Source organism: Melospiza georgiana, chromosome 1 (assembly GCF_028018845.1).
Source record: "Melospiza georgiana isolate bMelGeo1 chromosome 1, bMelGeo1.pri, whole genome shotgun sequence".
NCBI classification, from domain to species: domain Eukaryota; kingdom Metazoa; phylum Chordata; class Aves; order Passeriformes; family Passerellidae; genus Melospiza; species Melospiza georgiana.
This window is the reverse complement of record NC_080430.1, coordinates 71345349-71365956: the sequence shown is the minus strand read 5'-3', so window position 1 is coordinate 71365956 and position 20608 is coordinate 71345349. Positions and strand designations below refer to the sequence as shown.

At 38.5% G+C, this 20608-nt stretch overlaps 1 protein-coding gene across 1 annotated transcript in view; it reads left to right on the top strand.

Moving 5' to 3' along the window:
• Positions 1 to 1306: 1306 nt before the first annotated feature.
• The window catches only part of EXOC2 (exocyst complex component 2), a 125369-nt gene continuing 106067 nt past the window's right edge, over positions 1307 to 20608 (top strand). The window contains exons 1-3 of the mRNA XM_058030220.1: positions 1307 to 1369; positions 15057 to 15212; positions 19879 to 20055. Of these exons, the coding sequence (XP_057886203.1) occupies positions 15095 to 15212; positions 19879 to 20055 (295 nt within the window). The 5' untranslated portion in view covers positions 1307 to 1369; positions 15057 to 15094. The remainder of the gene's footprint in view (positions 1370 to 15056; positions 15213 to 19878; positions 20056 to 20608) is intronic.

Below are 20608 nucleotides of genomic sequence, written 5' to 3'. Positions count from 1 at the left end.
ATCCAAGGTAATTTGCTTTCCCATTAATGTCCTGCTTTGGGCTGGGTTAGCATAACTGAGGAATGGATTCCTCTTTTCTGTTTGTTTTTTTTGTTTTGTTTTTTGTTTGTTTGTTTGTTTTGGTTTGGGGTTGTTTTTGGCTCATTGCTTTTCCTCTCCTTCCCAGTAAGATTTTTGTCTGAATTTGGTTTTTGCAACCAAAGTTATACATCGAAGAGTACCAGCAAAAAATGAAAAAGGAGATCTACTGATTCTTTCCATAAGGTAAAGACCTTGTGTTTAGAATCCCCCTAGGCAGACAATGGGTTTGAAAAGAAACATTTTTACTGGTTTATCACGAAAGGAGGACAGATTTCTATTTCCTGGGGCTGACAGCACTGCCTGAGTATTTGTGCCTGGGATTTTGCCCCCCATCCATCCTTCTGCACCTCCCCTCACAGAGTCACTGAATGGTTGGGGTTGGAAGGGACCTCTGGAGCATCCAGTTCAGCCCTCCTGACAAGGCAGGGTCACCCGGAGCAGGTGACACAGGAACGCGTCCAGGTGGGTTCGGAACATCTCCAGAGAGGGAGACTCCATGCCCTCCCTGGGCAGCCTCCCTCGCACCTCAGGCTGGAGTCCCAGCACTACTGCTGGGTGAGTTTCTGCCTGTAGGGACAGTGATGATAATGCTGGGAGCATTAATTATCTGCTTGGGAGCAGTTTAGTAATCATTTGTTACTGTTGTGCACAGAACAACAAATGTGCTGAGCTGGAGAGGACCCACAAGGATCACCAGGACCAACTCCTGGCCCTGCACAGCACCGTCGCCAGAGTCACACCATGCATCTGAGAGCATTGTACAAGCACTTCTTGAGCTCTGCCAGGCTTGGTGCTGTGATCACTGCCCTGCCTGGGGATCCTGTTCCAGCGCCCAAACACTCTCTGGATGAAGAACCTTTCCCAGATACCCAACCTAAACCTGCCCTGGCACAACTTCAGGCCCCTCCCTCGGGTCCTGTCATTGTTATCCTTGTCGTACTCAAGACCGTCATAATTAAGTTTGTATTTTTTCTTTTGCTTCTCACCCACGGCAGAACCAACCCGCACTCCCCCCCCGGAGGCCTTCAGAGACGCCCGCTCGGCGTTGGGAGGGAGGGAGGTGGAAAGGGGGCGGGGTCTCCGTGAGGGGCGGGGTCTCCGAGAGGGGCGTGGCTCCCGGAGGGGCGCGTCTCGGAGCTTGGCTGCCCCCTGCACCCGCCTCTGTGGCTCGGCGCTCGCTCGATGTGCTCGGGCGGCGGCTGGCGGCGCCTGGCGGCGGCGGCGGCGGGCGCGGGGCGCTGCCGGGAGCGGGGCGGCCGCAGGTGCCGGATGCGAGCGGCGGCGGGCGGTGAGTGACCGGCCCCGGCCCCCGCCCCGGCCCCCCTCGGGCGCCGCGGGGCAGCTCCGGCCCCTTCCCTTTCCCCCCTCTCCCGCCTCCCCGGGGCGGAGGCCGTCCCCCTCCCTTCGGCCTCCCCCCGCCTTCCGCTCCCCGGGCGGGGTCGAGCGTCCCCGCCCCGGCTCCGTGGGGACCGAGCTGTCGGCGGTGGCTCTCGGGGCGCAGGGGGCGTCGCTGGTCTGCGGCCGTCTGCCCCCCGGTGACTTCCCGGCTGCAGCGGCTCTTCCTCCTTCCAGCCCCCCAGCAGGGCGCTGCCGGCAGGGCCGGGGGTTCCTGCCGCCTGCGGCTCCCCGGGGCTCTCGGTGTCCCGCTGGGGCCGCTCCCTGCTCGGGCGAGTCGGGCCCGGCGCTGGTGGCGCCGTCCCTGCGAGCCCGGTAGCAGCAGCGGCTCCGCGGCCTTAGCCTGTGTGTCCCGTGTCTGCCAGCGGCCCGGGGAGCGCCGGTGCCCGCCGGGCTGCACGGGCAGGGCCGGAGCTGTGCGAGGTGCCAGAGTCAGTGAGGTTGGAAAAAACTCATCATCCAGTCCGACCCTGTGAAATGATGGGGTCGTTCGGCTCAGTGAAGTGTGGGTGTGCTGGGTGGGGGATAGAGGAAATAAGCAGGGTAGAGAGGTGAGTCGAAGCTGGTTACTTTGTAGGACTTGCTGAGAAGGTGGTTATTTGCAGGACTGATTTTATTTTTTGTTTTAGTTTTTTTTCTTTTTTGTCTTTGCATTTAGTTGTGCCGTCAAGTTTCAAATACAGCTCCCCAAAATGACTGAGTACCTAGGCAAGTGCAATAGGAAAATAACAGGGTAAGGAATGTGGGAGGAATTGAAATAACATGTTGGTTGAGAGATGGTTGCTTTCATCCATGTCTGTCTGGAGATATTACGCTTCTCTGAGACTTGGGATTTTTTTTTAACTTCCTACCCGGTGCTACATTTCTGCCTCATTTGTACTGCCTTGCAGTCCACAAGTGTCCATGAGCTGGGTGACCAAACATCTTTCCTCCTTGCCTCATCAATATCCTAATTAAGAACCTGAAAATGTTCTCTTAGCAAGGCGTCGACATCTGAAATTTGGGATGATCTTACTTCCAGAAAAGTTTCCCATTCTGTCCAGTTTTACTGTTTTTTTTAAATAGTCTTCCTCCTGCAATTTCCTTGCTTGTTGCAGGTACAGTTTCTAGCCATAGACTCAAAAGCTCTGAGTCAAAATCCAGTATAATATTAAGCAATCCTAGCTCTGACAGAACATCAGATTAAACCTAAACTCCAAATATTCATTGCTTAAAATGTAGTTAAAATCATAATCTCTCTTCAGTTTTCCAGGTTTTCTGATCATTCTTACAACAAGTAAACTGTCTCCTTTCTCCATTAATGATTTCTCTGCGTTTCACTGCTGTAAACTTTTTTGGTTTTGTTTTTGCTTTTGCTGATTTGGTTTTGCTTATGATGAAGTTGTCAGAACAGTTAAAGGACTGTAAATAAACAAATTCGTGGCTTAGAAAAACAAGTCCCTTTTTTTCCTTTACATTTTGCTCACCTGAAGAAGGAATGCTCTATAATTCTTACTTCCCTGTTTTTATTGTATCTTATCCCAGCTTGCACCCAGCAATAAGCAGCAAGAGGCATGTCTTGTTGCTGATTTCTTTCCTATGGATAGCTTAGTTTACGATTTTTGTGGTTTATGCCCACTCCTTTATTTAGGTGCAATTTCTGTTGTCTGCAACATCATTTAAAACAGATGCGGTGATTTCATTATACTGGTCGGACTTATCTCAGTGAAAATTATTTTAAGTTGTAATGGTAAGGGTGGTTTTCTTTATGGAAAACATATTTTAGAATGTGTCAGAGGTGAAGCAATTTAATTAGAAGATTGCTATCCATCAAACTTATGCTGGCTTTTAAAAAAAAGTATAAAGTTGTGTTGTATTTTTCTGGTCTTCATTCAATAAATGGAAATGTTTTTACAGACTTGATGGTTTGGGGATGTTTTTAATGCTCTAATTGCCTCTTAATATTTTAGAGCTAAGTAGCAGTTTAGGTTAATGGAATTCCAAATGAATTTTAAAAAAGTAAAGTTCTAAGTCATGAACAGTACAAGAAATCTAAAATTGCAGGATTTCTTGTGAGAGTGATCCAGGGTTTTATGCTAGCTGTTGAGAGCATTTGGGGCAAAACTGGACAGTAAAGACATTAAAATCTGTAATTCACCAGTTGTTTTCCTGAGGTCCTATTAGAATGAAACTGTATCCACTGATGCAATCCATTCTTTATTACACTGCTCTTCCCAGAGAAGCTGGACTAAAGCAAAATAAGTAGGTTGACTAGAAAGGCAGAGGCCACTGACCTCATTTATTAATCAAAACTTTCTCTTATGTTATATTGAACCATATTTAATCAATTTCTTTCAATGTAGTGATATGTTTAGCTGTAAATTCAGTAAGCCTTAATCACTGTACTTGAAATGAAACATCAGTTTTGAGTTATTTTAATTCTGTTTATACTGCACTTTTTGGCTTTCCGACTTCACTTAAAAGGAAAAAAAAAAACAAACCAATAAAGAATGAAAAGAAAAAAGTATTTATCTTGATAGGATGGTGACAGAAGACTGAATATAAAAGGTGTTCTTAAAACATAGATTCTGACAACTATGGAAGATATCCATGAAATAATACAGTTAGAGTTTTGTACCTGAGGAAAAAAGCTTGTGAAGCACGTACAGACACTACCTGCATGTATTTTGAATGCCTATAGGTCACTATTTATTTATACAAACAGGCAAAGAAAACCTTCTGCAAGAGAAGTCAGAAGTACTTCATTTTACTGTCAGGGACTGGAAAATAGTACTCAGAGAACTGTAGATGTTTCAGTGAATTTACTTTCTATGTGAGTTTTTCAGACAGAGCGGAACCTACTGCTGTACTTGAAGCCAGCTTGAATGTTCGAAATCTGAAAACAGCTGAATTAGTGTCTTTTAGCAGAAGTCAGATGTTAGCTCTTCAGCTTAACTTTGACCTTCTGTCTTGGACCACCTACATTCTGTAAATCTGGGCTGTGCAACATTGTCTTTCAAATTACTTTTCCCAGGGGAGAAATATGGTGTTTGGTAATGGAGGGAATCTTGTTTGTAAAGGTGCTTGGAGGATGAGGGATGATGAGACAGCACATGCACAGTGCAGTCACGTCAGATTTATTTTTCATCTTTTGTGCTGAACATGAAAGCAGAGGTCTGTGTTTACAGCTTGCAAAGTGCGAGTTCAAAAATCTGGCTGATAAAAAATTTTGTGCTTTACTCTGAAAATTATTTTAGGGAATTTCAATCAGTATTTCTGTTCAAAAGCATGTGGGTTATTCTCCCAGTGTTGAAAGTTATAAAGAGAAGGGAAAGGCAGCAGGGAGAAAGAAATCATTTTTCTGATACCCTGGAGAAAAAAAAACAACCTCCAAATCCGCCTGAAGCAACCTCCCTAGACACCAAGTAATGACAGAAATGCTTGCAAATAATTATTTATCGCGTGACTGCCGGGTTACAGGCTTTGCATAGGGAAAGGTAAGATACGTGTTTACTATATTAAACAACACCAGGTTCACCACTCCTCTGGAGAAATTCTTTGTAATTGTACTTTTTATATTATTTTGGAAGTATTTAGTGATTTTTCCTGCAAAAAAAACTTGGTCTGTGTAGCCTTTTCTTGACTACTGACGTTACTAATCTGCAGAAAGTATGTTCAGCATTTTCATTAGAAAATACTGTGATTACGTCTGGTGATGAGTGTGAAAGCCCATGTTTCCTTTCTAATTTTCCTTGCTTTGTTTTTAAGGAAAACAAAGTTTCTGAGACACCAGGTCCTTAAGGGGTCTGATTTTCCCTTGACCTTAACAGAACTGCAGATTCCCAGATTTTCAGTTTTATTCTCGAAGACTATGCTTAAGCTATATTGTGCAGAAACCAGTGGGGTCTCTGGCAGTGTAAAAGTGTCCGTGGATCAGATTACAGTATAAATCAAGGATTTTTAGGTATATTTAGACTTGTATTTTTTTTTTCCTTTGACACTGTTGATAACCCAGAAACCATGTACCCCTATGTTTGGAGGTTCAGCAAAAAGCCTGCAGTAGTTAACGATTAAGACTATTTTAAGTAAAAGTTCCTTTTTAAATAGCCACTTTTGCATTGAGAATAAACTAAACTATTTTTTTTTGAGATACTCATGAAATGTCTCAATTAAAAAAGCAGTTACTTTCAGTTTTCTGTTTGGGAATTCTGTGAGTCTTGTGACATTTCAAATGTCACAGCGGTTTTAACAGGTTCTTGCTGGAAAACTAAGCATTGGATTTTTGGCAAAAAATTCAGAAGCTATGTGTATAGCAGATGGGTTCTTTGTATGTTTCCTTGGAAGAGAAGGCAAGGGAGATTGTGTTTCTCACAAGACAACCTCACTACTCTGTAAGTGTGATCACTCCACACAGGAGATGGGATTTTAGGCAGACAAGTAGAAATGAAGACTCATAAGGCAAAGAGAGGCTTTTGTTAGAAAAATACCTGTGCACACAGTCTGTCAGGGAAGTATTGAGTGTGTGTTGGACCATGTGAATTGAGAAAAACGCTCTAGCATATGGCTTGAGTACATCCCTGAGCAAAGGCCAGAAAGAGGTGTCAGGGAGAGAACATGAAAAATACTATAATCTCAGTAACACAAGTGTATGTCTCATCTTTTAAATATTTTTGAAACAAAAGGAACTGTTAAAATAGTCACACAGTAAGTGTAAGTGTTGCAGTCTTACATACAAGCATCCAAGTTAAAGCTTCGACCATGTGAACTGTGTAATTACAGTGGTTATATAGTGTTTTTATAGAGAATATTGTATATAGTTACAGGGCTTAGAAAAAAAAATCTGTGGTGTCTTGTTTCTTTTTTCTAGAAAAAAATTCATCCCTTTGGGATTCATTTAGTTTATTTTTCTGAACTTCTGGATCTTTCTGAATGCATTAGCATAAACATATTTGAAAGATTTTGATGCTTGAAGTATTGTTTTCTAATTTCTGCCTGTGAATAACATAAGATTAAATGATAATGAGATATTAAGATTTTTTTACCATTTTCCTAATAATTAAATGATGTACAAAAAATTAATCATAGCTTTGGAACAAAAGAGGGATGAATGGCTTAGCTGGAAGAGAGAGTAGGATAATGACTTCTGGATGAAGCAAACATTGCAGAATGTTGGAGGTGGAAGCAGATGTAGGAAGATGTGCTTTGTGAGAATTTAGAAATTAATGGGAGATTTATGGCCATCTGTGATATGGTTTTGTATAAAGCTGAGCTGACTTTTTTATATATATGTTTATATATAGATGTTTAGGACTTTACAATGTTGCTAGATTATAGTGATGTGTCACACAGTAAATACGGAAGCTTTTAACAAGTAGATGAATTAGTTTCTGGGGAGTTGCAAGGTAATTTATAGGGAAAGTAGCGGAAATTTTGGGGAGAAACATCTGTGTTCAAACTTTCTTTAATTATATTTTCTTCTATGCTATTGACCTTTTCTAGGCAAGCCAGTATGACCAAAATAGACATTCAGAACACTTAAATTGGTTTGACTTGAGTTTTGGTCATGAATAGGTGCTGTTACATTGAATACATGAGCAAAACTGTTCATTCAAGAACTGGTATAAACCAGCATATTGATCTAATTAATTAATTGGGGGAATAAATTATTTTCAGTGTGAAGTTATAGAACTTTGAAGCTGACATTTTTTAAAATGTATTTGGTAAGGTGAAATATTTTTTGAATTTTTTTCTCAAGGTTTTTATAAACACAGACATATTCATCCAAGTTTATAGGGCTGTTACTGACATTTGGATTATTGCAGTTTTGATGGTTTTGTTTAGTAGTGGCACTTGGAGATTGTCATTGTCACTTAGGTAAAAAGATTTTGAACTGAGGTGAAAATGTGGCTGTGGTTCTGGGCTGTCCAGATGTGTATGTATGAAATTAAATTTGTGTGCTGGTGAGCTTGATGGGGGAGGTATGTGTGTTCATGGTAGCAGAGCAGAGGGAAGGAAATCTTTTTTTAAAGTCAACTCAGTGAAATAGATTTTATGAGTCCTCAAACATTTTATTCCGCTTTCTCTGTTTGAACAGGTGACATAATTGGCACGTGAAATTATTTGTGAGCTTAAAGAAACAAAGAATTCCCCCTCCTTTTAAAAGTCTCTGTTCATCTGTATTATAGACTATTGTTGGTTTTAATCTATTTTTAGTGTTTTGCTATTTTTACTTCTTGCTGCTGGTGAGTTACAAACTCAGTGTTATATGTTGGCTCATTGACTTCCTTCAGGTTGTTTATGGTATATGATGCTAACAAATAAAACTTCATTTTACAATGGAATGTTTTTGGAGAAAATTCAGCATTTTGATGTCATAATGTCATCTGTGTGGTTGATTTTTGTGGTGAATATCTCTCCCCTCTCCAAATAAATAACATCTCAGAACTCCTGATGTAAAAATAGATCAATATATAGGTATTTTTCACATTGTAATTGACAGGATGCTGTAATTTAAAATGTACAAGGAAATGGATTTATACTAGTCTAATTTTTTTTGACGTGTGATAGATAGAAGGTTAATTGATGTTAAATGGATGCTTTGTTAGCCCTTCATCAGCTACTAAACTAGTACAGGAGGAGTGGAAATCATTACTACAAAAGGCCAAGGCCAGTGTGTTTTCTTAGCGAGCTTTATAGGTCTTTTTTCTTATCCCTCCTTCTTTCCCTCCTTCCCAAGCACACAGAACATAAGCAGCTGCAATGATGGGAGGAGAGAGCAAGCAGCTTCTCTAAACACACACACTCGCACTCCGGCCCCCCTCTCTCTCCCCTCCCCATAGCCAGCAGAGTGACAGCTTCTAGATGTTGCGTGCGAGTGAGTTCAGCTGGTGCTGTGTGGTCTGGGTGTGTGGTCTCCAGCTCAACCGAGAGGCTGCTAACAGGGTGGATGAGGGAGAGCAACACTGTTTACTTTAATTTATTTCGGATGCCGGAACTGTGCCCGGAGTTTCTCCCGAGCCGGGTTCCACCGTCAGCGGTGTCAATCCCTCGCAGCTGCGGCCCAGGCTGCGGCGGGCGGGGAGCCGCTCTGCCCAGGGCTCTCCCAGCGTCTGCCCCGGCTCCGAGCCTTTTAATCCCTTGTGACTGAGGAAGGGTAATGGCATCGCTGAGTGCTGGGATTATTTTGCTTTCACTCCGTCAAGATACACGGCCATGAAGATGTACCTTGCTGGGTTAAGGCAAGCGAGACCTCTGAGATACTGAAGGGAATCTGCGAAGATTGTTGCGGTGAAAGCAAAACTGCTGCGCTCATTCCTTGCCCACCCTAAAACTAAAATGTCTAGTGTGCCCTTTGTGGCTGATTGGAATATTCAGGAGCCTTTTGAAAAAGCACAGAGTATCATATTATGTCATTTAATACTGCAAGTCTTCTTTGTAGTTGTTTGCCCTCTCTGTCACAAAACTTGCACATCTTCCCAAATTGGAGCTGATTTTTGGCATGTAACATTGTAGGTTAACATGTTTGTCAGTGTTAATATTGGCTTGAATCAACACGCCGGATATGACAGGGCAAGACAAATGAGGCTTTGTGTTTTCTGTGTGACAGTGAAATTACCCACTTTTTTATGTTTGTTCATCTTTTCATTATAAGTAGCTTAGTGGTGTTATGAAGAGTTTCTTTCCCCCTAAATGTAAGATTCGTGAGCGCTTCTTGTTTAAATTGACAAGTCTTCTTTTATTATTTAAATAAACATGCATAGATTCTTAATATCACTTGGAATTTCAGCATTGTTTAGCTTATTCACTTCCCAGTCTTTTCTGGCAGGCTTGCAGGAATGGACTTTATATTATTAATGCAGTGTTGAAGGCTGTGGCAATTCTAGGGCACTGAAGATCTCCAGAGGGGTTAATAAATGTCAGTTATTTTCACAGTGCTGCTTTTTGGATGCTTTTAATTCTTGGTTTATGTAGATTGTCTGTCTGAATTTATATTGTTGGGAAGATAAAGCGCAGAAAAGGTTGTAGTAGTGTTTTTCATCATTTTGTAATGGTTTTGAGTACAAACATCCAGGAAGCATTTTGCTTTGTCGTTCTTCTTGGAGTCATTTGTCGTGTCCCTTCACTGACTTTGTCATAGTGTGTTGTACTCAGGAGACTCTGGGTTTTCTAGTGAAAACAAATTATTAGATTTATGTACTAGAAGCAGAAGTTTGTGTGGTTTAAGGTTAAAAGGCCATCACCTATATTCTGGGATCTGAGTATTTATAGCTTGTTTAAAAAGGCATGTCATAAATCTTTTCATTTGGGAATCATTCAATGCTGTGATGTTAGTGTAACTCACTTATTGTTTTCAGGTTGATTTTCTTGTGTTTTTTTGTTGTTGTTTTAAGTAAACAACATCTGAAGCATACTGTGATTTGCACATGGGTGATGCTTTGCTGTTCCTGCCTCACCATTTTTTAATTGTATTCTGTCACATATATATGATTAAGAGCAAATAAATATTTGATATCTGAAGGTTTAAACACTTTCTTGTAACTTAGACTTTCTCAATGATGACAAATTGGGTTTTTCTTCCCTCCCTTCTTGATAGCTTTGATTCCCTTTGCTAGATGACCATGAAACTTGCATTGACTTTGAGTCTGCCTTCCTCCAAGAGAATCTTTTAAGTTCAGTGTCTGTAACAAAGTATCACTGAAAACTTTATTTAAATTGAATTTTGAGTCACTGGAACCATCTTGCTATTTTGTTTTAGAAGTCAGAAACTCTGTTTTAAAACACTTCAACTGCTAGTTTTTCCCACTGGCGAAATTTGTAAGGTGGCAGCATACTGTTACTCGCCTTCCAGAGTTCCATGCCTTCAAGATGTTTGTAGTTTTCCTTTGAAATTACCAGCCAATTTAATAGTCTTCAATCCTGAACTTTGGTTGTTCATGTATTTCTGATTTTGGTGGTACTTCCAGAGTGTAGTAAAATGTAGAAAGTAGTTTGCTTAACAGAACAGGTATGGTAGCTCTTGGCATTTTATTTTGGGTCCCTTCTGTGTTTGCCATTGAAAGTTGAATGAGGAAAACTGTATAAGAACTCTCATTTCAAAACAACATAAAACTGAAGGCTTACAATACTAAAAAAAACCCCAAAACCAAATAGACTTGTGCTTTCCCTTATGCTGGGGCATATTTCATTGGTTCATTATTTATTTTCAAGTGGGTTTTCTTAGGATAAAGATGGAAGATGTCCTCTCTTTAGCAAGCTTTTAATGCTCAGAATTGTCTGGATTTTTTTTTTAACCAAACCTTTGTGAGAGGACAGTTTATTTGAGAAACTGGTGCAAAGACAAAGATGTTGTTTATGAAAGGCATTTTTCAAGAAGACTTTGTAGTAGGTGGTCTTTGCAGAGGTTTTCTAACTCCTTGTGCTTTTATAACAAGAATTGTGACAGAATAATAGAATGGTATGGGCAAGATCGTGGGAGCAGTCAATCAGATATCCACATTAAATTGTTGGGGAGATACTGTGAGGAAATTAGGTTTAAAAAAAGGGTGGAGAGAAATAAAGAGAGAGAGAGAGCGTTCTGCTAATGTAGAAGATTGTCCATTGTAAAAAACAGTCTTGTTGAAACCTCTTCAGTGAGTCTGGCTCCTGAGAGGAAAGATCTTGTGTAGAAACTGTCTTTCTGCACTCTCCTTGTCTGCATGAGAATCAGTCTTTCAGGAAGAGGGCTGTTTTAATAAAAATACTATTTTATGTGTAATACATATTTCATAAAGAATAGATTTTATCTTTAGAGAAGCATACAGAATTGCAACAAAAGCTCAGAATTAGGTGGTTGTCATGTTTTGTCAAATGAAAAAGTAATTTTTTGTCAGATTTGCCTTAAAATATTTTTTAAGAAATTTAGGAACTAGCCACAGCAGTATAGTAGCTAGGCTTCCCAGTAAGCACCTCAGTCATGTTAGCTATGGACATCTGTCCTAAGGAGAGGAAATATAAATGAATTGAAGGCTCCCAAGCATTTGCTTGATATTTATAATAATGGCATATTACAAATAGTTCCAGTCTTTGAAATAAATGAAAGCATTTGCTGTTTAAAAATAATAATCATAGAGCATCTCAGTGTTGTAGTGCTTTGAATTGTGTTCAGATTTACTGTGGTATTCTCATTCCAGTGAGGTATTTTAAAGCAATTCTGCAGTAAGTATGGAAATACTTTAGAAGAAATACTAGATCTCAGGAGGCTCAGTGTTTTTATTACATTTATTTAGCCCATCATGAAGAGGGATCTAGTGCTGATTTCTGAAATCCAGAAAAAGATGTTGTAATATTACTTTTGAGTTTTGGTATTGAGACAAGCCAATTACCTGTGTGCCTGGGTATTTTGGAAGCAACAATAGCTGCAATGCAAGGGAACTATAACGTTTGGGAAGGGGTCAACCAAACAATACCACACAAATAATACCACAGTAGCTTCTATTTTACTTGTTTTTCTCAAGGTTTTTTCCTCTCCATATTACCTGATGTTCCTGAAGATGGCTTTTTTACATCACTTTTACTGATTAATATTCCACATAAATATTTACAAAAAATTGCTCCAAAATAAAAGAGGTGTTTTGTATTGACTAACTGGTATCTAGACACATGTTGCTTCCTGCAGAAGGTGGTTGTGTGCCTGGAAGGGCCTAACACCACTGTTGCTTTACAGCTGTTGTGTATCCTTGAGCTCTGCTGAGGATCTGTGAGAAAAGCTGCAAAGACTACATAGATGAGATTGTGAGGAATACATGCAGCTTATTCTCCTCCCTCCTGGTAAAATTATAGACCTTATTTTTCTCTAGCATCCTATTTCTCTTGTGCTGCCCGCTGTTTTGTTGGGCAGTGCTATAGTTTTGAATGCAGCACAGATGAGAGGAAAGCTGGGCAAACCTTGTGACTCCAAGATTAGGGATGTTGACAAAAGACAAGGTCTGTCCTTTTCACGTGTGCTAAGTGGATCAATAGTTGTGCAGATGATGTGTCTGGACAAGAAGGCTTGGAATAGGCAAAGCGAGGTAAGAGGAATTACCGAAGTGTCTGGATTTGAAAGCAGGATGGAATAGTAACATCCTTCTCCCTCCCTGCTTGAACTTACGGGTGAAAAGTCAGAGGGACCATCAACAGGATGGGGCAGAAACAGTTTGTCTGCAAGATGAGGACCTGGCTTCAGTTTTTGGGTGAAGCAGGGACTGTCTCTGTGCGAGAGAGGAGGAGAAGGAGAAGCCGGTTCAGTGAAAGAAGTAGGAGTAGGCCACTGGAACAGAGCACAGCCTTCTCTTCCATAGCTGGAAATGACTGTCAGCTGATTTCTTTGTAATCTGGTGATACAGTTCTTTTCTTGAGTGCTGTTCTACCCTTATGGCCTCCATCTGTTGACTACTTGCTTCTCCAGTCTCGTGTTGGTTTCATGTAAAATGTTCCAGTAATTTACATGTAAGACTATTAAGAGTACCTATATAACTTAATTCCTTTTTCATAGTTGGTTATTTGCAAAAAAAAAAAACAAAAAAAAAAAAACAGAGAAACCAATGATTTATTAAACACATTATGGAATTTTTAATGTCAAGAAGTATTATGAAGTTTGCCACGGAAAGATACAAAGCCAAACTAGATATGCATTGTGTGTGTTATCATGGGCCCTTACCATCCTTGTCCTACTCTGGACATGGCTGACATAGTGCAATTTACTATGGTCTTGCTTGTTCAACATGAATTTACATCTGTTATTAATTAATAACACACACTGTTCAGTGTGAAAAACTCTCTGAAGATATTAATACTTTTGTTGTGTTCAGGGTATCTAAATCCCTTTTCTTTGTTAATGAATTTGTTTTCAAAAGTATCTTTTGAAATAAGTGATGGTATTCCTGTTTTAAATATGTAAAACCAAGAAACAGACATTCGAAAACAGACATATTTATGGAATTGAGGTGGTTGTTTAGGACCTCAATATTTCAGAACATTGTGCAGTATTCCCTGTATTCAGGATGCATTTCACACTGACTTCATGTGTGGCTGTGGACTCTGAAGTTGGATCAGAATTCTGAGTTTTGTTACAGGTGACATGCTATGCATCTTTGGTATGGACAGACAGAGACAGGAGACCCTGTTCTGAGGGTAGTATTTGATTACTTTTAGCATAAAATCATCTTTCCAGTTCCTGCCTTGTCTATTTCCATCTTAATTTTCAGTGTGTGTTCCAGCTTTGGAATGTGAAGAATGAAATCAGCTGGTGGGAGCTTCTTTGATTCTTGTGTCAGATCTAGATACCACCGGTGAAAAATGTGGGGAGGCTGTGTAGGAGCATGGGGTATCTTGATACAATGAAAGTGTTTTGTATATGCAGAAGTAGCTGAAACAAGTGTGTCTTAATTCTAGTACGTCTTAACTGCAGGGACTTGGAAACTGCAGTTTTGCTGCTATTTATTGTTAGAGATGGTTTAGAGAGCTTCTTGGTTTCATGGACTTAACATTTGCAAATAAAAGTAGAAAATACATTTTGGGTAAAAAAAACAATAGCTAAGGGGAGCCTTATGAAACTTGACGTACATTCCACGTATTTTTTACCAACCTGAACTTCCAAAATTGTTTACACTAAAGTGGTATGTGTGTGTGTAACTGAGGTTTTGGAATGGTGGTGGTTTTTAATAAGACTTGTAATTCAGATTATACTAATTTTATATATATATATATATATATATATATATATATATATATATACACACATATATATACAATATATACACTCAGGTTCTTATAGGTGTTTATAGCTGCAGAGCTACACAAAGGAAACTGCTAATAAAAAATATGCATTTGCAATCAGTTGCATAGTAAACTAAATGTAGACCACATTACATCAGTACCATATTTGTGTTTGAGCTACAGAACTCATTAATGACACAATTAATTAAACTGGTCTGAGTTGACTCAATTTCAGGTGCAAAGGAGCACTCTTCTGGAAATGCTTCTTCAATAATTTTATGTACATTTTTGTTGATATGTTTGGGTGTTATTTGTTTTGTTGATGGTCTCTGCTAGTGTAGTATTTGCAAGTCATGTTCTAATTTTCTCAGTGCATGTTAACAATGATGCTTTATACAAATAAGTGCCAAGTGCTTCCTCACATGGGACTGTCTATGTCAGTAGGTCTTATTTTGATGGAGAAGTTGTCCAAATATGTAATCATAGTCTATTACTTATCTTAGATTAACAGTTCTGAACTTCCTAAGGAGTACAATAATAATTTTCAAATAGAAGTTGTCAGAATTCAAATGAGTCTATTACATAAGTAATTTGAAGTCTGTGTCTACATATTCATTAAGCATTCAGAAAGTTTAATATTTCTCTGAGTAGACTTTTTCTTTCAGAAACCTATATTTAACTTTTTAAAAAGTGCAAAGAAGGTATAATTTTTCTTTATTGTTTTATGACTGTGTCAAAAAAGACTTTGAGTGGTGTTCCATATTTATATTTGTATTTCCCTACAATTTGTGAAGAACAGGTTAAAATTATTTTAATAATTTTTATATAATTAATGGAGTTTCAATTTATTGTTTCTTGATAAACAGATAAAAGCAGCTCAGATTGCAGTAACTGAAAATTCATCATGTCTCGAGCACGGCAGCCCCCGCTGGTAACCGGTATCTCTCCCAATGAAGGCATCGCGTGGACAAAAGTGACAATTAGAGGAGAAAATTTGGGAACTGGACCTACAGACCTCCTAGGTAAGTTGAAAAATCACCCTTTTGGTATGGCAGAAGGTAACATTTTGGATATGATTAGAGATTAATTTTTTGCATGATAGAATCTATGTTGAATGCTCTTTACACTAATATGCACTTGAATTCATAAATTCAGAGATACTACCCAATGTGTAACCAACCAGACTGACTCTGCCTTTTTAGATGAACCCTTAATCTGAGTCAGCATCCTGTGCTGAACATAAAATGCTTTTTGCAGTGTACTAGAAGAGGGTAGATGTAATGAGATGCTCTTTTGTTACTTTCTCAGGAACTGAGAATTTCCCCTTTGTAATGTTCGTGTCAGAAGTGTTTTCAGTGTATTCAGAAAGTCATTGGGGATTTTCTCCCATATTTGCCCTAAACCAAGACATTGCTATGCCTTGAGTTAAAGTCAGTTTGTATATCTGCAGCAGTTATGATAAAGCAGGTTCAGTGATTTAGCTACACAATATGTGAAGAACCCTTTTCATTACTGTTTTGATTTTTAGCATAGTAATTTCATCAGAATCGTCGTAGCTCCTGTGCTGGAGGAGGGGACAAGATCTTTTCACTGATTCTCCTGGTCACAGACCTTGTTCATTACTGCTCTCTTGCTTCCTTTTCAGGCTGAAATGTCTTAGCTTATTTAATTTTTCTGCATGTATCCTTGGCCTTTCTTCTTGCTGTTCAGTGAATCTCTTTTACTTTCACTGCCAGTCGTGGGTGTCACATCTTGGTTGTGTGCACTGTTCAGGATGTGAATGCCCTGTGGCACAACGCTGTACTTTCACTTTTGTTTTGTGTTTCGGCCGTAGAGTTCTGTTTTCTTTGTAACTCCTACTGAGAATCAAGCTAATGTTTTTGTTGTTCTGCCTACTATAGTTCCATGATTAAATGCATGAGGATTAGTAGTCAGTTTGAGGGTGCCATCTATGAATTTAAAGTTTTGCCTGCATGCATCTTGTCTTTGTTCAGTGAATTTCAGCCGTTGTGTTATAATATCTACATTATAGTGCATCACTCAACCTAGTAAGTTCTGGCTTGCATTTTTCTGGGATTTATGGTCTTCATGCTCTGAATAAAAGAAAATCATCAGCAAACTTTATAACCTCTTTATCTTGTCATGTATAAGTGTACTGAACATAAGTGATCTTGGCATATACCATGTGGAACTTTCCTCAGTCAAATCACATCATATACTGTAACCCTGTTTCTATGTTGCTGAGCTATTTATCCATTAGAGGTTTGTATCCTATAGCTGCATCATTTTCTTAAGCCTTTCAAAAAAGACTCAGTAGAGGTTCCTGGAAATCCAAGTTAACTATAACTACTGGAATTTCCCTTATTTTTTTTGTAAGTCATGCATATGTGTACTTCAGTAGTCATGTTAGAGGCAATTTGTCTAATTTGTTGTGGAATCACGACTCCTCTGAAGGCCATTGGAATTTTGTTTGGCTTTGCTAGAAAAAATATTTCGCTTCATGGCTGTAAACCAAAGTTCACAAATTCCATTCACGGCCACCACAATGAGCTTTATGGCCAAGCATAAGCTACTACATTTTCCACTCCATTTCAGTTTGCTGTCTCTCACCAGGAGAAATAGTATTTTCCTGAGCTGCTAGGTGAGGTTGCAGTACACTATAGAATTCATATTGAGAAATCCTCAAGTAACTGATGATGTTAGGGGTGAGTATATTTCTGTGTGTTTGTGTGGCTGATGTACTTCAATAGCCTTGTTAGTTCATTGGTATGATCCTCTTAGAAATGATCAGTGCTATGTTCTTGGAAGGAAGACGTATCCTGAGCTGCACCTCGGTATTACAGCTGACCAGCTGCTGATATTTCTTCTTATATTTCTTTCAGAGTAATATTTGTAACACACAGCTGCTAATAATTTTATGCTTTGAGGTAAAAATAAATAAGGCATTGCCTTGTTTTCTCCTTAGCTCAGTTGTCAGCTTTCTCCAGTAAGTGACTAAGGCCCCAGATAGGTAAAGATTTCTTTTAATGGTTAAATTAGTCATGTAAATATTCCCTATTACTGAATGAAAGTAATTGGAAAAGTGAGGCTTTGTAGGCATGAGAGTTAAGCAAGTTTGAGTGAGGTCTTTATAAAGTTTAAAAAGTTTGAGATGCATTAGTGTAAAATAAAAAGCAAGAAACATTTTTTCTGTATATAAACACAGTATCGCATTATAGAAGAACATTCTTTTGGTTTCATTTAAGAGAGAGCCTTATAGTAATCTCTTTGTATCTTTGAAAGCAAATGAACTTTTTATTTGTAACTCTATAGCTCATGGTACAAAAAGTCAGATCCAGGAGGAACCTGTAACATATGTGTTTTCATGGTTTAACTTGTCTTTTAAGGCATTTGTAGCTGTATTTTTTAGACATTGTAAAATTGTCCATATATGAGCTTAAATAAAATCAGAAAGTCTCCAGAAGAGTATTACTTATGGCTATTTATAGAAAGGCATATAAAAGCTAGAAGCTGAGAATGATGTTCTCAGAGATCTTTCTTTATACCATGCAACGAATTCAAATTAAGTTTTACTTTAAGGGGAGTTTCCTATTTCTAGAGAAAGAAATGTGGTAACTGTGCTATCAAAACTTTTCCCCCAACATGCCTTTATTTGTTTTAGAAATTGTGTTGTGCCATTACTGTTTCATATGGTATATAAAATCTTGATAGAGACTTAAGTTCCTTTTGCATTTTTAAGATACAGGCAAAGACCATTTCCTACCATTTCAAAAGTATTAGACCTTGTATCTTGATGTCTTGAGAGCTTTTGGAACCTCTGATGAATAGACAATAATTGATACAAGGATCTTGAAACAGTTACTATAGCTTAGTTCTCGATTTTAAAGTATCGTTCAATTGAACCATAAATTCAGAAAATACGGGGTGAAAACATCTTTATAAATTGTTTGGGCAAAGTGTTTCAGTTAGTGTTAGTTCCTATCACAATCTTTTTTCCTTTAGAGAAGATGCAAGCATAAAACTCTAAGAGATGTAATAATATAATCATATAGCATAAGGTTATATTATTGCATGTATGTAATATGCATCCTTATATATGGGGTTTTTTCTTTCCCCCATGAAAATAAAACCTGATTAAAATTTTATGAGTAAATAGGCAAAATATTTTTTAAGCCTTTCTGTTTGTATATCCTATTTCATCCCACTCTCCACATTTTATTCAGAAAGAATATTTAAGAAGCAAATCTACTGTCCTTTCTCGAGTAAAATTAATTTCAGTTGTAATAAGTTTCAGTGCCTTTCCATTTTTTTCATTTTTGGATTTCATTTTCAAAATAGTTTTTGGCAGGGAGTAATGCATTTTTATGTCTGACAGCCATGAAAACTGCCAAATTTCTCTGCTGTGTCATGTCAGAGACTTAAATTGTGAGACAAAATAAGTGTGAAGCTTTGGTACTAAGCCACATATGCTGACCTTTTTCTGTCTCTAAGTATTTTCTAAATTGGTCAGAGCTTTCTAGAAATTAAAAACAAAAGTCAAGCCAGCAGGGGAGGAACTGCTCTGCCTGACTAAATTATACTCCAATACAGCCAACACACTAGTACAGCCTTGTTCTTTTGGACATAAGGCAAAATGTTTTTGGCTAAGGGTTTTATTTAAGAAGAACCTAATGGAGTTGTTCTTCAAATTGATACTGGAGCAGTTAGGATCTTGCCAGTTTTCCAGGACAGCAGAACTCCAGCTATGAATATGGAAATTGTTCTAGATCTGAGAAAATAATACATCTATTCCAGCATCCAGAGTCCTGATCTGACCAGAACCAATCAGTTGGTTGTGATCAGTTCATGATTGATTTGATTGATCAGACCGATTTGATGTGAAATCTCAGGAAGCCTTGGACCTTAGATTAAGGTGCACCTTGGCTCTTAAGTCATGAGAGGTGTTCTTGAGCACTGAAGCTTGTCAGTCTCTTCCTATGAGAAAAGACCTCCTTGTATTTCATAGTTTGTCATCCTTCTTGTGAGAAAGTGAAGAATAGGGGATAGATGAGCATTACATGATTATTCTTTCATATAACAAGGGCAGTTTATTAATAAGAATCCGTCTTGCATTGTGGATTTTTTATAGAAGAGGTTGGGATGGAATATTTGTCAATTAATACTACTTCAGCCAAAACAGCCTTCTGCATCCACTGAAGTACTGCTAAACAAATAAGGTTGAAGAAACATTGTTCATTGTAAATATTTTACAGAGAGTCTTTTTTTTTTTTCTGTGCAAAGTCATATAGACTGAACTTTTGAAAAGTTTGCTGTGTGCAGCTTTTAAGGGAAGTTTCACAGAAATGCAATACTTAACAGCAGTTCTCCAGTGTCTTGCAGACTGAAAATCAATTGTTCTATGTGAAATAAAAGTTGCAGTAGCCCAAAAGTGGTGGAAGAGATTAAATAAGTTTCAAACTGCTCTGCTTGTATCTCATGAATTGTCACTGGGACAAAAGACCTGAAGTCACCTAGGAAACATCTGAAAAATGTATTTGTGTTTCCTTGACTGTAATTGACTGTAGGGGACTGGTGAAAGAGTATATATTTATGTAAAACACATGTAGCATCATAAATGAATTTGCATTGCAGAATTTCAAAACATACTTCTATTAATAGAATTATATTTCTTTTTTTTTCTCTTCCCAGGTTTAACAATCTGTGGGCACAACTGTCTCCTCACTGCAGAATGGATGTCTGCCAGTAAAATTGTGTGTCGAGTTGGACAAGCTAAAAATGACAAGGGAGACATTATTGTTACTACAAAGTCTGGTGGCAAAGGAACTTCAACTGTTTCCTTCAAACTTCTTAAACCTGAAAAAATAGGTATATTTCTTGTTCAAATCCACATCTATTTTCTTTGCTAAGAAAATATATGACTGAATGCCTCTTCGTAAAAAATGTATGTTTGAAATGGATCCACTTCAGGACAATTTTCAGTTGTTTAGAAAATGCAGAGTATATAAATGAAATATCCATATATAGAGAGAGATAGGAATAATTTTACCTATACTCTGAGTTTCTATCTCAATATCTTGATAAAATCTGCAGCGATGAAGGATCTTTATCCTTTTCTTTATGGAATAGTTCTAAACTTCTGAAATTTTAGAAAACTTAATAACAGATCTAGTAATTACTCCTAAGTGTAGTAGATAAATACAAAGTCTGGACCAGCTCATGAGCTTTACACCTAAATCCTGAGCTGACAGTTAATGCTTTAAAGAAAGTTGAGTCATCAGTGACATTTCTTATTTGTAATTCAAACCATCCTGCAAGACAAAGTCTTAAGTATTTCTCATGAGATGCTTAACCATTGAAATTATTTTGCCAAGCACTCCAGGACCTCTGCTTAACCTAGAATCCAGTCTAAATGCCCTGT